This window comes from Crinia signifera, chromosome 4, assembly GCF_055691185.1.
Source record: "Crinia signifera chromosome 4, ASM5569118v1, whole genome shotgun sequence".
In the NCBI taxonomy this organism is placed as follows: Eukaryota; Metazoa; Chordata; class Amphibia; order Anura; family Myobatrachidae; genus Crinia; species Crinia signifera.
The window spans coordinates 156,236,553-156,251,616 of NC_139220.1; the positions used below are offsets into that span (position 1 = coordinate 156,236,553).

Below are 15,064 nucleotides of genomic sequence, written 5' to 3' on the forward strand. Positions count from 1 at the left end.
CTATTTGTTATCTGAACTAGCAGAGCAACATTTTTATATTGGGTTTCAGTTTATGTGCATGTATTTTCAGCATGTGTCTACGCCACCCTCCCTGTGAGCAACACTGACACCACCGCGATAAAGGAGAAAAAAAAAAAGTTTTCTATCACAGAGCACAATAAGTGCATGGTTTACAGTTATACATGTAATTCTACGTTATTGTATGTCAGTGAGGTGAATGCCTGGGGAGGCACTTACTAGGAATAGCTGCCTCACCTCCGGTCTCTCCCTGACTGTCCCTGTAGTTTCATTGGAGCACAAAAAATTTAAAGACACTTGACTATAAAAATGATTAGAATTATACAAAGATGATATTTAAAAGTTATAGATATTTTCTTTGTATTATTCTAGTATTTTTTATAGTCAAAACTCTGGGGTATACATACCGGAGTATGACAGTGGAGGCTACACCTCACTGCACTATGTAACAATGTATAGAGCAGTGATGGCTAACCTTGACGCTCCAGCTGTTGTTGAACTACACATCCCAGCATGCACCGCATCAGTTTTAGCATGACCAACTAGTAAAACTGTAGCAGGGCATGCTGGGATGTGTAGTTCAACAACAGCTGGGGTGTCAAGGTTAGGCATCACTGGTATAGAGGTTCAATCATTGGTTATTTACCCCAAACGTTATCCTGGCAAATATAGGTAATTAATGATTACAGACATTCTTTCCTATAAAAGATTTGCACTTCTCATGCTCTAATGAGAGCACTACAGCCCAGTGCAGAGAAGATCTGAACTATAAACAGTGTTGCAAGTAAGGGGGTACGGCGTGGTACGGAGTACCTGTAAGAAATATGTTGCAGGTACGCAGTACCACTTACCCACTGTCAATTCTATTTTTATTTTAAGTCTAAATATAATCACCCGCAGCCCGCCCACCGAGCCTTATGATTGGTGCTGTATGCACAGCCCGCCCACCCAGCGTTATGATTGGTGCTGTATGCAGCTACTGGCTACTGCTGATATAGTCACACTGACAGGCATCAGTGGCGCCGACAGCATGAAGAGCAGGCTCCACAATTGTAAGCACAAGCTGCCCGGCTCTCCCCCAAGCAAGAGCCAACCCACCCCCAGTCATTCCCTGTTTCTCATTCCCTGTCTCCTGATGCCACGCCACTATTGTCATTTAGTCACTCCTCTAGCTTTGTGTGACCACGCCCCCTCATGACACATGGCCATACCCATTTTTGGTGGAGGCTATCAGTACCACCAAGAAAAAAAATTCTACTTGCACCACTGACTATAAAGAGAGTTGTTATAATAAGATGGGGCAGACAAAGATTATAATGTACAGTGTAAAGTTAGGGATGTATAACTGTGTTACCCTGCTGTTTTATTTGATGTCACTTAAGCTGCACTGCATGGGTCAGCTGATCACGATGTACAAAGATAAGCTGCATGCGGGATATGAGAGCTTACATTGTAAAATAAGAACAGTTATGATCTCCTTTTTCTCCCAACCCACAAATGCCCCATGGCCCACATCCTAATTTCTGATGGCATGAAGAGTTTTTTAACCAAGGTGCGTCCTAATCATCACATGTAAATGGTGCATAGTATGCTCCATGCTAAGATGTCATACGCATGTCAGTATCACTTGTGATGGCTTCTGTAAGATTTGCTGTACACAGAATAACACATGATGCTGCTCTTTCCAACTGCTACTGCTGTTTACTGGTCTACAGAATGTACAGTACTGTGTCACCACAAATATAATATTATTATTATTATTATTCTCCATCTAGTTCAAATACTGCTCTGATTATGATTGATTACAAAAAAAAACCTCCATATTATAAACTGAGAATTCTTGTTGACCTGCAATGTCACATGCCTAAACTCCTATTGTATGCTTCCCAACATGCAAATGCAAAATGCATTTCCAAAGATACTGTGTTTCTACAAGTAATTTTGCCTTTGTAGTACAGTATCCATCCATAATATAATATGCTTACTGATCATGTAACTAATACAATTTTTTGAATAGTACAACTGCAATCCGACATGCCCCCTTTAAGCAAGAGAAATCATTGCTATAACTTAGTCTCTCTCAGCTGGAATACATATGTTTCATCACTCAAGCTCATTACCGAGGAGATGGTCACCTGATCTATGAGTCAGAGCTCTCCTTATGGCAGCTGGAGAATTCTAGGGTGCAGCGACTTGTGCTGTAAAAGAGCAGCATGATGGGAACAGAGACATTTCAAAGCACCTCTGCTCACATGTCACATGACTGGTAGCCATGGCAGTTACATGACACTTACAGAAATTGTAAAACCACCAATAGCACCTTGCACAAGAAAGTAAAGACCCAGGGCCAGTGCAAGGCTTCTCAGCACCCTAGGCAAAAGTTCAACCTACTGCTCCCCCCCCCCCCCATACTGCCACCAATGCCCACTTTTCAACCCCTTAAGATATACTTGCATAACATTCTGGAATGGCAGGGAGGTTCCCCAAAATTGGATGCTCCTCCAAGCCCCCCCGGGAAGGTGGGCATGTCCCCTGCCCTCCTGTAGGCCCCCTTTGCCACCCACAACAGACAACAACCATTGATTTTTTTGATAGGCAGACTTGGTGCCCCCCACCCCCCAGATCCCAGCACCATAGGCAGCTGCCTACTGGTATGAGCTGTTAGCAAAAAAAAAATGGCACTGCAGTTTTAAATATTCTGTTTTAATAAATATTTATCCACAGAATCAGAATAAATACCAAAAAACTGAAATCAATATACAGAATTACGGAACTGATAGAGTCTGCCAATACTGAAAAAATGGATATTTTTAAAGACAGAGACATTTTTACAAAATTATGGCTGTCCCTGGAAATTAGCCGCAGTTGGCAACTATACTAATGGAGTCATAAGCAAAAGGCTGCACACTGGGGTCTGGCTGTATTCTCCATGTGAATTGAGCAGTGAGCAATGTAGCTCAGCATGCGGTGACATAGGCAATTTACATTCTGGGTGAATTTGCCAGTAAAAGTTATCGCTTCTGTAACATAATATATTGCACCTGTGTACAATAAAAATGTATTACAGAACCAAGCAAGATTTACTTCTAGTAATAGTGTGATAAAAATCATACAAAGGCAATCATTTTTTCTATATTTTTCTCAGCTGTATGTATATGCTGTATATATATATATATATATATATATATATATATATAGGTAGTAGGAGACCGGCACTCACGAGTGCGCCGTAGCGCTTGTAGTGACAATACTTGGCTGGGTGCCCTCACTGGAGGAGTAGATACATCGGTGGGGTGGCGCGGCACTCACAGCAGAAGAAGGACGCAGTACACTTGAATCGAGTGCAACGTTTCAATGTCCTTTATTGGACAATAAAGGACAATAAAGGACATTGAAACGTTGCACTCGATTCAAGTGTACTGCGTCCTTCTTCTGCTGTGAGTGCCGCGCCACCCCACCGATGTATATATATATATATATTTATATATAAACTTGGAGGTGGGGTAGAAGCATGTGCTGCATGGACTAATAAATAAATATCATACATAAGTATGATATTTATACACAAGAGTGAAGCTTGCGTTGCATGCATGTTCTAAAACAGTCTTTGTTATGTATCTGCTCTACATAATGTTGCTGTAGTTTTCTTAAAACATAAAGTAAATATTAATGCAGAACGTTACTCTAGGTATCTTCACAAAAGTACAAATGGGGCGGTAGTCTGAAGGGGGGCGCCCAGTACAGGGCATGGCCTCCCCGCTATCCAATGTGCAACCAAAAACTTGCGGGCACACTGCTAAAGTGCTTTGCTCCACAGTGAAGTGCTTGCACATTGCCGGCAGCTACCTGGCTGCGAAGTCAGGCACAGGTCGGTCATGTTTACGGTTGCAGAGGCTGCGTGTGATGTCATGCAGCTGCTGTGACTCTCCCCCGGAGCGGTCCAGATGTTTTTCAGGCCCCTCCCAGAAAAATTAAACCCCCTCACACACACACATACAGTCAGTCGCCGGCCCCCATCCAACACAAGCTGATCCCAGTTTAAGTGTTCATGCTCATGTGCGCACATGCTCAAATCTCCGAAAATTGTTATCTGCTATTTTCAGAGATCTGTGTCTGAGAGGCAGATTTATTAAGCTCGGTGAAGTGATAAAGTGTCTGTTTTTTATCACCGGCCAATCAGCTCCTAACTGTGAAGTTACAGGTTTGGTTTGAAAAAAGGACAGGTAGGAGTTGATTGGCTGGAGATAAAAAACAGACACTTTATCACTTCACCGAGCTTAATAAATCTACCCCTAAATTAGGTCAGATTTGTTTTTTTTATTCAGTATAAAATAACTGACATATTCACAGTATTGTTATTAGATGTGTATCATTTTTCTGAATATGTATGTTTGTATAATCACTTTCTGTACAGAATGCTCTACACAAATATACATGGGAAGATAAGTTAGACTAAAGGTCCATACACACTAGGCGACTATGCCCAGCATGTATGGACAGCGATGATGACAATTACCGCTGCGGGGAAAGCCGCTCGGTGCATACACACTGAGCGGCTTTCCCCCTGCCCGGCGCCAAAGGAGGGGGGAGGACGGCTTTGCATAGCGCAGAGCTATACAAATCCGTCCCCAAAGCCGCTCATCTGCTGGTATTAACAGCAGATGAGTGGCTTTCCCAGCAATGTTGCGGGAGCGCGCAGCAGTGCTCACCGCTCATTGCTGGGGCTTTGAGCTGAAGCCACTCAAACAGGCTGTTTTGAGCGGCTTTCAGCTCAAAGTCGCCCAGTGTGTATGGGCCTTTACAGGCCTTGATAAATATAAGTTGCAGTTGATGTTCTTGGTAATATACAGACATACTTTTTGCTTCTGCATTTTTACATCGGTTCTTAGGCAATTTGTGATCATTAGCAAGCTTGATATTCAGCATTGGTGCTAAATAACTAAATTTACAGCATAAAGTATTTCCCTTTGGTAACAAGTTCCTGAATGACCAATATATGGGTAGGACTAACTACTACGGTCCTGATATATGGGCAAGACTAAACCACTACGGCCCCGATATATGAGCAGGACTGATCACTTCATCTTTGGGCAATTATCATGGCACCTTTTTTGTATAAATGTGCTTACAACTTATGAAAACACAATAACACATAAACATCTTTCTAACACCTAATCTATAAAAAAAAATCTTTAGATACAGTTATTCATGGTAACGACCCAGTAAATATATGTGTCCCCCATTCCATCCTTTAGACCAGTAAACCTAAAATGCAAGTATGTAATATAATATTGGCAGGAGCTTTACAGGAAGATGTCTTAGATAAAGCTGACAACAGCTTTTTTTTAAATCTGAAATGGTGGATTACAGAGAACCAACAACAAAAGATCTATTATATCACATTAATGTAACTTGTATTTTAGGTTTCTTGTCTCTCCATACCCTAACAATCCTACAGGAAACTGCATGATTCATAATATATTGTTATCTTCCCCACCCTATATCAATATTATCTGTAAATAACATAGCATAGTTGTGTTATACTTTTTAATATAGAAGTGTCATCAGTGCTCATCGTTAACTAATCATTTTTGCTAGCTAGTGTTACCCAAAGTGTTATTCTAATCATACTATTATATATGTTATTCATGTATTACTTTTACAAATATATGATATAAAGGTCCTGGTGGATAAATTAAGGTAAGTGAGCCAAGGAAACACAAGGGCTAGGCTTACTGTAGAATGCGTTGGTAGCCTTAATATACGCACTTGGGAAATAGTGACCTTAAAGGGCCACAAGATATACAAAGTAAACATTTTTACATTATAACAGTTACTATAGCCCACACTACTAACCTTACTGAGGTGTGTGAGTCTATAAGTCTTTATTTTATTCAGAGATAAGGATAATCAGTCAGCCATTTCCACTGCTTGATAAATCTACTTCTATGTAGAATGTTGTATGATATATTTCTGCTGCTACATAAATATGGATGATTTGCATTTTCTCTGACTACAGAGGCAAGTAATAGTAGCCACGAGTCTCGTGTTGGCCTAGCAGAAGGTCTGGAATCACAGGAGAAGACGATTATACCACTTGTGGTAGTCTCATCACTGACCTTTATCTGTCTGGTGGTACTTGTGGGTATTCTTATATATTGGCGGTAAGTTTCATGATTTAATATTTTTTAAAAGACGTAGTTTTTTGTATTTTGTGTTAAACAATATTGTTATTAAATGAAAGCGAGTACCTATCAGTTGGTTTAACGTAAGTTCCCTCAAATGTCCCGCTCTCTGCTTTTGGAGTACAGATAATTTGTGGAATCAGCTGAACTTTCAACTTAAATGTAAATTTTCTCATGCTGCTATAGGTAATGAGGCCAGTGACCTCAACATTTAGTCATGTGAGGCAGGTACGCCCCCCCCCCCCCCCCCCCCCGGGCTGCAGAGCCAACCATGTAGTGTAGGGTTTGACTGCGTAGCACATATAAACATGCATGTTATGAATTTAATATATGTGCTTAATCATGTATGTACTATACATACTGGATGGCTTCCCTGGAGATCGTCAATGCTGCATACATCGGCCCCTAGACTTTTGTGAAACTAGCCAATGGAAGTCCGGGGGTGGGTTTATAAGGAGTATATGAAGCAATAAGCTAATTACCTGAGTGCTGCCGATCCCTGGGGAACCATCCAGCACATATATTACATATATGATAAAATGGTGTCAACCTGTCTGTCAGTCATCCAGACACCCTAATTTACAGCTTGCACTCTTAATTTCCCAATTCATTAATAGTAAAAAGCCTAATTGAAGTAGGTCTAGCCTAGATATTCTCTTGTTGATCATGGAAACTGGTGGTTCCCACAGGGATATATGTCATGTTGTTAGTTGGTAGAGAACCTGGGAGTCTGACTTCCTGGCTGAATCGAACAATTTTCTGTAGTAAATAGACATCAAAAAAGAAATCTCCTTTCAGAGGCAGTAACTAGTTTAATTTGAAGAACAGACCAAAATGTAGATGTAAAGAAAGTATCAATAGTTTGAGAAAATGCAGGCACACACTATTTAGCTATTTTGGTTTCTAATAAATTAATGATTTTGAAACCTGTTTTCAGGCCTGAACAGGGAATGTTAAAAAGCAAATACTGTATATGATACTGAACTTGCATGAGAAAATCCATACCAGTATACTTTTGAAGTGTCAGAAAATGTTTAATATCAATCAAAATATCAAAATTAATATCAACACAGATATGACTGTGGCCATAAATCAAACTTATGACCCAGCACTATTTATTTTATGTGTTCTAGGTTGTTTGTAGTTGAGTATAGTTACAGATAGAGCCAGGCTCATCTTGACTAAGTTTCTGCACCTAGGTGCAGAAAATGCTTCCCTTCATTTATTGTTCTCAGCTGCAATACAATAGAGAGAACAATACAGCAAGGTGATTAACAGGGGATTAGTGTGACTGATCTTTCTCAGTTAGGAGGTTATTCTGGTTGGTGCGTAAATTTCCGAATTCTTTCGGAGCGGACCGCACGTCACGCTGTGCAGACATCGTACGAAGAAACGCCCACCGGTCCTCCGCATTCGGACGGACTCACTCTTTAAGAAGAGGGCGTGTTTACAGACGACATCCAAACCTGGCGTGTGCAGTGGACACACACATATTCTGCACGGTCTTACAGTGTCTGCACGGTCTTACAGTGTCAGAACGGACGGGAACCTGCCCATACGCACCGATGCAGTGTTTTTCCGCAAAACATACTACTATCATCGGAACTCATACATCACACACATGACACACTTATGCAATTAGGCTACCTCAATAAAAAGGGATTGTTTTTAATGGTCATCTATTATTTTTCGAATTGATCATTAAACACATTACTACCATTTAAGCTGCAATGGTTCCAATTGAAGGGATGACAAGAGTGTAATTAATTAGTAATGAGTAGAGGAGTGGATTGTATTGTGTTCAGCTGACATTGGTTCAGGTGCGGCTGTACTAATTGGGAGTTCCGAATGCCTAGCGCATGACCGAGTGGTGTCCGCAAAGCAATACTTGCTTATGAAGACCGCATATTTTCTGCCTTTTGGTTCTTTTGCAGTCTGTGTTCTGTCCGAATGCACGCCTACCAGAATTAGTGCACTCCCTCGTGTACGCCCATGTTTATGCCCAGTTTAGCTCACTTTGAAACTACGCCCCGTGTAGGTCCGAATGACGCCCATATTACGCCCATATTTCCCGAGTGAATGCGGTGCACATTTCTGTACGGTATTAGTGAGAACGCGTACGGAGACCGTGCGTGGCACATGCGCATAGCGTTGCCAACGCATGCGCAGACGGCTAAAAAACGCCATCCGAAAGAATTCGGAAATTTACGCATCGACCAGAATAAGGCCCTTATCCTATTAAAGGCTAAGAAGAAAGAAGCTAGATCTGTATGTTACATAATGATTTCAATACAAAATCTGCAGACCTTCGATTTATTCGATTAAAGTGTCGATTTTTCAACTATTGAAAAATCCGGCACGGTCAAAAAAAACATGGATTGAGGAATTAATTGCCAATCCACAAGTTTTTTTGTCAAAATTGCATGCTTTTTTCACCTTTTTTTTTTAGTCATGCTATGCCAATGCTGTTTAGAATTTTAGAAAATTGAAACTGCATTGTCGAAACATGACTGAAAACCATCCGCAATTAAATCGGAAAGTCCGGGGTTTTTTTGGGGGAAAAAAAAGGACCGAATTTAATACCCACCTATATATCTTCAGTGGCCACATCCAGAAGTATAATGTTGTTTACCATATCCTCAGATTGAGCTGCATGTATGGACAATAGAGGATGTCTTCGGTCGACCCGCCGAAGCAAATATATAGCACATACACATTATATACACTGTGAACGATTTTTCATTACAAATCACTTCGTAAAAATAAATTGCCCATAATATCGTATAGCGTGTTCCCAGCTTTATGCTAGAAAGTTAGGGCTTTACAGAAACTACTGGGTTCCACTCTGGTCATTACAAACGTTGAGGCGTATGCTTCAGTTGATCTACAGTACGTTTGCAAACATAAAGGTTTTGTGTTTTGCTAGATACACTAGAATGTTTATATGCATCTATAATGCTGGCTTTTTTACCTGTTATCAGAGTTTTCTATTGTAGAATTTTTCTGTATTGTTGATTGATGGGATCTACTGTACATGTGTGGGTAACATGTCAATCATCTCTTGTTTCTTTTTTATCAAGTGACAATTAGTCATTCACACTTAACACATCATCGTGATGTTGTTCACCTCTTACATCAAACAGATGGAAATATCTACTTAAAGGAGTTACAGAACCAGATGTTGTACATTAATATTTGTTCAATGTATAATGTATTTTTGTTTTTTGTAACTTTCTGTTTGTTAAAGGAAGCATGTGCACACTGCTTAATCTCAACATTTGAATTATTTAATTGAAGCAGTGAAATGTTAGTGTTTAGCCTCAGGTATTTTAACAAAGAATAAAATGCTAATAATAGTAAGAATATACTAAACATTTGTTTTGTTACAGCAACACAATGTTATTAATGCAGAATAACAAAATTGATTCATAGAACTTGATACAAGGAACAAAATGCATACTACTCTAGATAAGAAATTACATTGTTACTAAGGACATTGCATAATACTAATAAGCTCGCTGGAAGCAAATGCTTTGAAAGCTTGTAGATGTAGTTTCACTTGCTGCCAACAGATGGCAGTGTTTCGGAGTTACACAGGCACTAGACATATATATATATATAGATGATATTTAGACCAGTGGTTTCCAAACTGGGTGCTGAGGCACACACATGCAGGAGTGCCTTGGGTTGGTGGTCCAGGATCAATTCAAATTATTTATGGTCAATGTAATAGGCAAACTAATGCTTGCCATCTCATGACTTCCCATCATAAAATTTGAGGACAAGCAGAAGCAAATCCTACCTATCAACACATAACTGAACCTAAAGGAACTCACACACAGGGGGATTTTAACCCCATTTCTAAGCAATCTGACTAGATCACTTGGAAATTAATCATGGATCGCTCCATGTGTATAGCCTCGGGTGATGACGATGTGCAGTCCAGCGCATTGCTATCACCTGCAGAGATAGTGCATGCTATTTTGCTATATCACGTGGTTTTGCCTATAAACGATAGGCAAAACCCCGCTCAGCACAGATCGCTCAGCATACACCATGGGTGCATGTCTTGTGTGCCGCGATGTGTGCTAAACTATCTGTGCTTAGCAGCATGGAGGCCAGCATTGTCCCATGTATCTGGGGAGTAACGATGTTATACAAACAATGTTTCTTTATAATTTTACAACAAGAACATTTTTACCTAGGATGTGCCATAGAAAAAACTCTGATACACTAGGATGTGACAAGCCTTGATTGTCTTTTTCCAGGTTTTGCAATTTCGAAACCATTGCACAATGCTAGTGGTTTAACAATCACTTTCCAAACCATTGAATAGTAAATCTACCAATTTGTTAGTTAAAACCACCAGTTATTGGCCTCATTGTACAATTACAACACTTTAAACAGGGGAGCCCAGGGGAAGAGAGGACGTATATTAGATTGTGCATAATTTCCAACATGACTCATAATAGGAGGGTCAAAATGCTCTATATCTGGACTTCCTTCTTAATAATTCATTGGCATCACCTGTGTTGTACTATATAATTGACAAGAAAGGCAATCATAAATTAAAAGGAAAGCATGGAATTTTGTATACCTCCCAACTTTTCCAATTTTCATGCTCCACCCACAGCTGGCAGTGTCTCATGTTGGGGAGGGGGCAATTGGGAGTACCCCATGCCTGTCACTGCTTTGATTAGCAGAGCAGCAAGAAATTGATGCTGCACGCATGTGCACAGCATATATTCACTAAGACAGATGGGCCTGGGGGCATGGCCATCAGCTCTCAATAGTGTTGTAATCATAGGCCATGCTGGTACTCTAGGGTGCCATGATTCATGAAAGTTTGGAAAGCACTGACCAGTAATTTTGAAAATGGTCAACTCATTCTGTCCAACTTTACACTGTATGGTGCCATAAACGTGCAGGGTAGGAGGCCGCAAGCAGGTGGGGTGATGATGTGACAAGCCTTGATTGACTTTTTCCAGCACCATTTTTGAAAATCCTAGATGGCCACGGTGGTAATATTAGCCAGCGCAGGGCCAGGGAGGCAGTTTGATGGTAGAGGAGGAGTGATATATAGCGCCTTAAGATACAAGACTCCTGGATGGGCGCGGACTTGAAAAAGAGCTTACAGACCTCTGTCCTCAAGTTGGAACATAGAAGACCCCATGGAAGTCCTGGATGTGCGACGGCCATGCCAAAGACCTTAAAGGCCACTGCCCACCAGGTAAAGAGCTTAGAAGATGCTGTAGAAGTCATGGATGGGCGGTGACCATGCAAAAGAGCTTAAAGGCCACTGCCAACCAGATGAAGAGCTAAGAAGATGCTGTGGAATTCCTGTATCTGGGGGTCATGCAAAGGCTGCAGTTCCCTAATGTGAAGAATGCAGAAATGTTAGTGTGCCCATCTGCCTGGCCAGAAACTTGGTTCAAAAAACAGCTCCTAAATAATACATTTTTCAAATGGCCTCCAGCAATGGTGTTCCTCCAGAAATGCGCCAGAGCAACTAACTTGTGGGGGCTGCTGCTAATCCATAATTTTCAATATAATGTGCAGGCATTGTATTAAAAAGTATAGTGTGTAAATACTCTCAGTACCACTGCCCCCAATGCACAAATCTTCCATGCCCCAATGCTGGTTATGTACCTAATGTATACCCCCTTATGTGTATGGGGGCCCTTCTTTCTACAACTGCCTTTGCCTCCCTTTTGTTAATCCAACATTGACTGGTACCGCCGATGTGCATCTCAGTTATTGAGGGAGCCTCCAGTTCAGGGTGCTTACAACGTAAATCCAGCTGCTGCACTGCACGGCAACTGATTCTAAATACTACTACTGGGGATGTATTTAAAAATATAAATGTAAAAAAATAACCATTCACTCTCTGCATGAAATGATCAAATGTATGTGCTAAAAACCAGGATTTGTTGCATCTTATATAAACATTTTTCTTAAAATTGTACCAGGTTTCCTCTGTAACATTTAGTTTAACTCTAAATGGGGAGTCAGATTGATCATTTACATCTATTAAAGGACACTGTAATAGCAAAAATGCATATAACAAAAAGGGAAAAATATTAAAATTTATATTTTAACACTCTTTAGCCAAATTGGTTGTAGTTTATCTCGAGAGTTCCACACATTAAAAAGACAAAAAAAAAAAACTTTAGTAATTTAGTTTAATAGATTAGGGTTTTGGTTGAAAACAGAATCTGTACAACTAATATAACTAATATAAGCTTCTTATGCTATTACAGGAAATGTTTTCAGACTGCACACTTTTATTTAGAGGATAATACATCCCCAAGGGTTATTTCCAGCCCCCCAGCACCAGTGTTTCCAGTTTCAGGTAAGGAATATACTTTATTTTCTGTTATGCTTGTGTTTTTATTTGGGTGCAGTATGAGCTGTCTATATTGGTAGTGGTGTGTAGAGATAAAGAGGCGTATGTAAAAGAACCCGAGTTTGCCAGAAGTGCCGGATGCCGGCCAAACTCGAACAATGATTGTAAATGATTGCTGATTTTTCGGCCAGCATCCCACACATCCAGTGAATGCTATTGCATATTCCCCATAAAGACTGATGCATAATTGCTGGTAAAATGGGCCTAATTTACTGTAAAAAAAAAAAAGTGCATAGACAGATTGCATTTTTCAGCAGATATCCATCTTAAGATGCATAAACCTCCATTGCAGCAGCCTTTGGCTTGTAACAAGTCATCATCGGCACCTGCCCTGCAGCAGGTGGATAAGGAATGCCTCTTCAGGTCTGCATGAGATGCATACATATAAACACGTCTTTTTACGATACTCATCCTATGTTAGCTCGCCCCCTCCCAATTGGTAACATTTTGCAAGTCTGCAATCTCACACTTTGTGCCAGCCCTGTGGTGTCTTCAACTCAACAGAAAACAGAGATTTACAGTTGAATTTTTAAGTTTAAAAACATACTGTATGGAAGAAAAAATGGCAGCCATTAGTTTGAACACTGGAGGTTAAAACAGTTGCTGTAAATTGGTCAACACAAGGGTCAACGTAGGGGTTCTTTCAGTTGTATTGAGATAGATATGTTGGGTATCTAGCTTCTGTTGACTTGCAGAAAGTTATTCATTTCATTTTTGAATGATTGAATCTGTGGTATTAAGATGAAACTTAAGATGGAATAGCAGAAAGATAGTCAGTATCGCTCTCCAATGCTGATAGTCAGAGATCCTGAGAGGATGAAAAAAGGTGGGTATTATATACCTAGAGAAGATCATCTAAGAGGTCGACCAAGTTGGATTGCAGACATACTGTAAGGTGCATAAAATTGCTTGATTTATTTTACAGAAAATAACATTAACATAAGTCCCTTCTGTGTCTCTTCCATTTAAAATGACTATTTTAAGATTACACATCCTCTTTTTAGTATACAGTGCAAAAAGGAGAGTTATTTTAGAAAGAAAAAAAAAATTGTAACCGGCCAGAATCGGGCTCTTTTTGCTGTTATCTAGACTTCCTGAGTGGTCATTAGAAAAATATTTTATTTGGGGAAACAAAGGTGTAATGACATTATTGGACATTGACATCCCAGCATTGATTTGCTTACAGTACAATTTTTGATTAAAGTTGAAAAAAAAGCTGAGGTTTTTTTTTTTTAAGTATTCTCAATTTAGCCACTATATTCTGTCTCTGGAAAACAATAAGCATAATAGAAAATGAACTTGTACATTTGCTACATTTATCACCCTTCAGAAAATAAATGATTATTGAATTTGGGTTGTAGTATTACTAGTCGGTTTCTAGTAGAATGGTGTGATAATAATGGGGTTTATTTACAAAAGGTCAATTTTCATCAATTTAAAATAAATGATTTTAAATGATTGAAAATACAATTTTAAAATTATATTGAGTTATAGTAGCTATTAAAACGCACATGTCCTAACAGGTGATTTCTTATATTCATTTTTATTTGATAGTTCATATGTGTTTTATCCCCAGAAACAACATAGATATAGGAAGTTTTTAATCCATAATATATAAATAATAATAATTTAGAATCAACCTTTAGTAAATATACTCCTAAATGTGCTAAATTATATGTTATCTTTCATTGTTTCTTTTTAATATATATATCATTGTTCATTTTAGTACAGTACTGTATATACAGGAATGTTGGAATGATGTTAATGATCTAATGGTTAGGATCTGGAAGGTTAAAATTTCAAACGATTTAAAGAATTGTGCTTTAAAAGTCTCTTCCTATAAAACCCATTTGTTTTGCTACGTGAGAAACCTTCATCTCATCCTGTGTCCTTCTCGTCTATTGTTTATTATACTGCTTTTTCATAGTCTGTGTGAGACGTGCAGTGCAATTCAATGAAAACACTTGGGGCAACAGTATAGAGGTGTTATACCCATATTGTTGATACATTTTGAACTGGCATTTTTTTTTACTGTGTTAAATAATAGAAGGGGCAGAAGAAAGAACTCGGGGCACTCTAATAAATTGTAGTAGTAATTTTTTAATTTTTTCAATGTTGGGATAAGTTCTAGTGTGCACCATTATACACATCCAGAGACCCCAATTGTGATTATTTGATGAAGGGATGTGTACCCTCCATGAGTTAAATAAATACTTAACTCTTAATAGTTTATTTAAAAGACAGGGGGTTTCGCACACATAAGTATAAAGAATACATAATTATATAAAAATATATCACGACACAAATGAATAGATATATGCTGATATTATTTTGCTAATTCAGCAAGTGTTGAAGTCAGACAACACATAGATGTATGTATGTATGTATGTATGTATGTATGTATGTATGTATAGTATATTCATAACCTAAACAACTATGATCTCCAAAATGGCAT

General features: G+C 39.2%; 1 protein-coding gene across 6 annotated transcripts in view; it reads left to right on the forward strand.

Moving 5' to 3' along the window:
- The window catches only part of PTPRZ1 (protein tyrosine phosphatase receptor type Z1), a 186,886-nt gene that overhangs the window by 123,991 nt on the left and 47,831 nt on the right, over positions 1–15,064 (forward strand). For 4 of the 6 annotated variants that reach the window (XM_083182829.1, XM_083182830.1, XM_083182831.1 and 1 more), the window contains 2 exons: positions 6,038–6,182; positions 12,464–12,555. In XM_083182829.1, coding sequence (XP_083038955.1) covers positions 6,038–6,182; positions 12,464–12,555 — 237 coding nt within the window. Of the gene's footprint in view, positions 1–1,555; positions 1,571–6,037; positions 6,183–12,463; positions 12,556–15,064 lie in introns of all 6 variants that reach the window. The other 2 variants (XM_083182827.1, XM_083182828.1) reach the window with 1 other exon arrangement.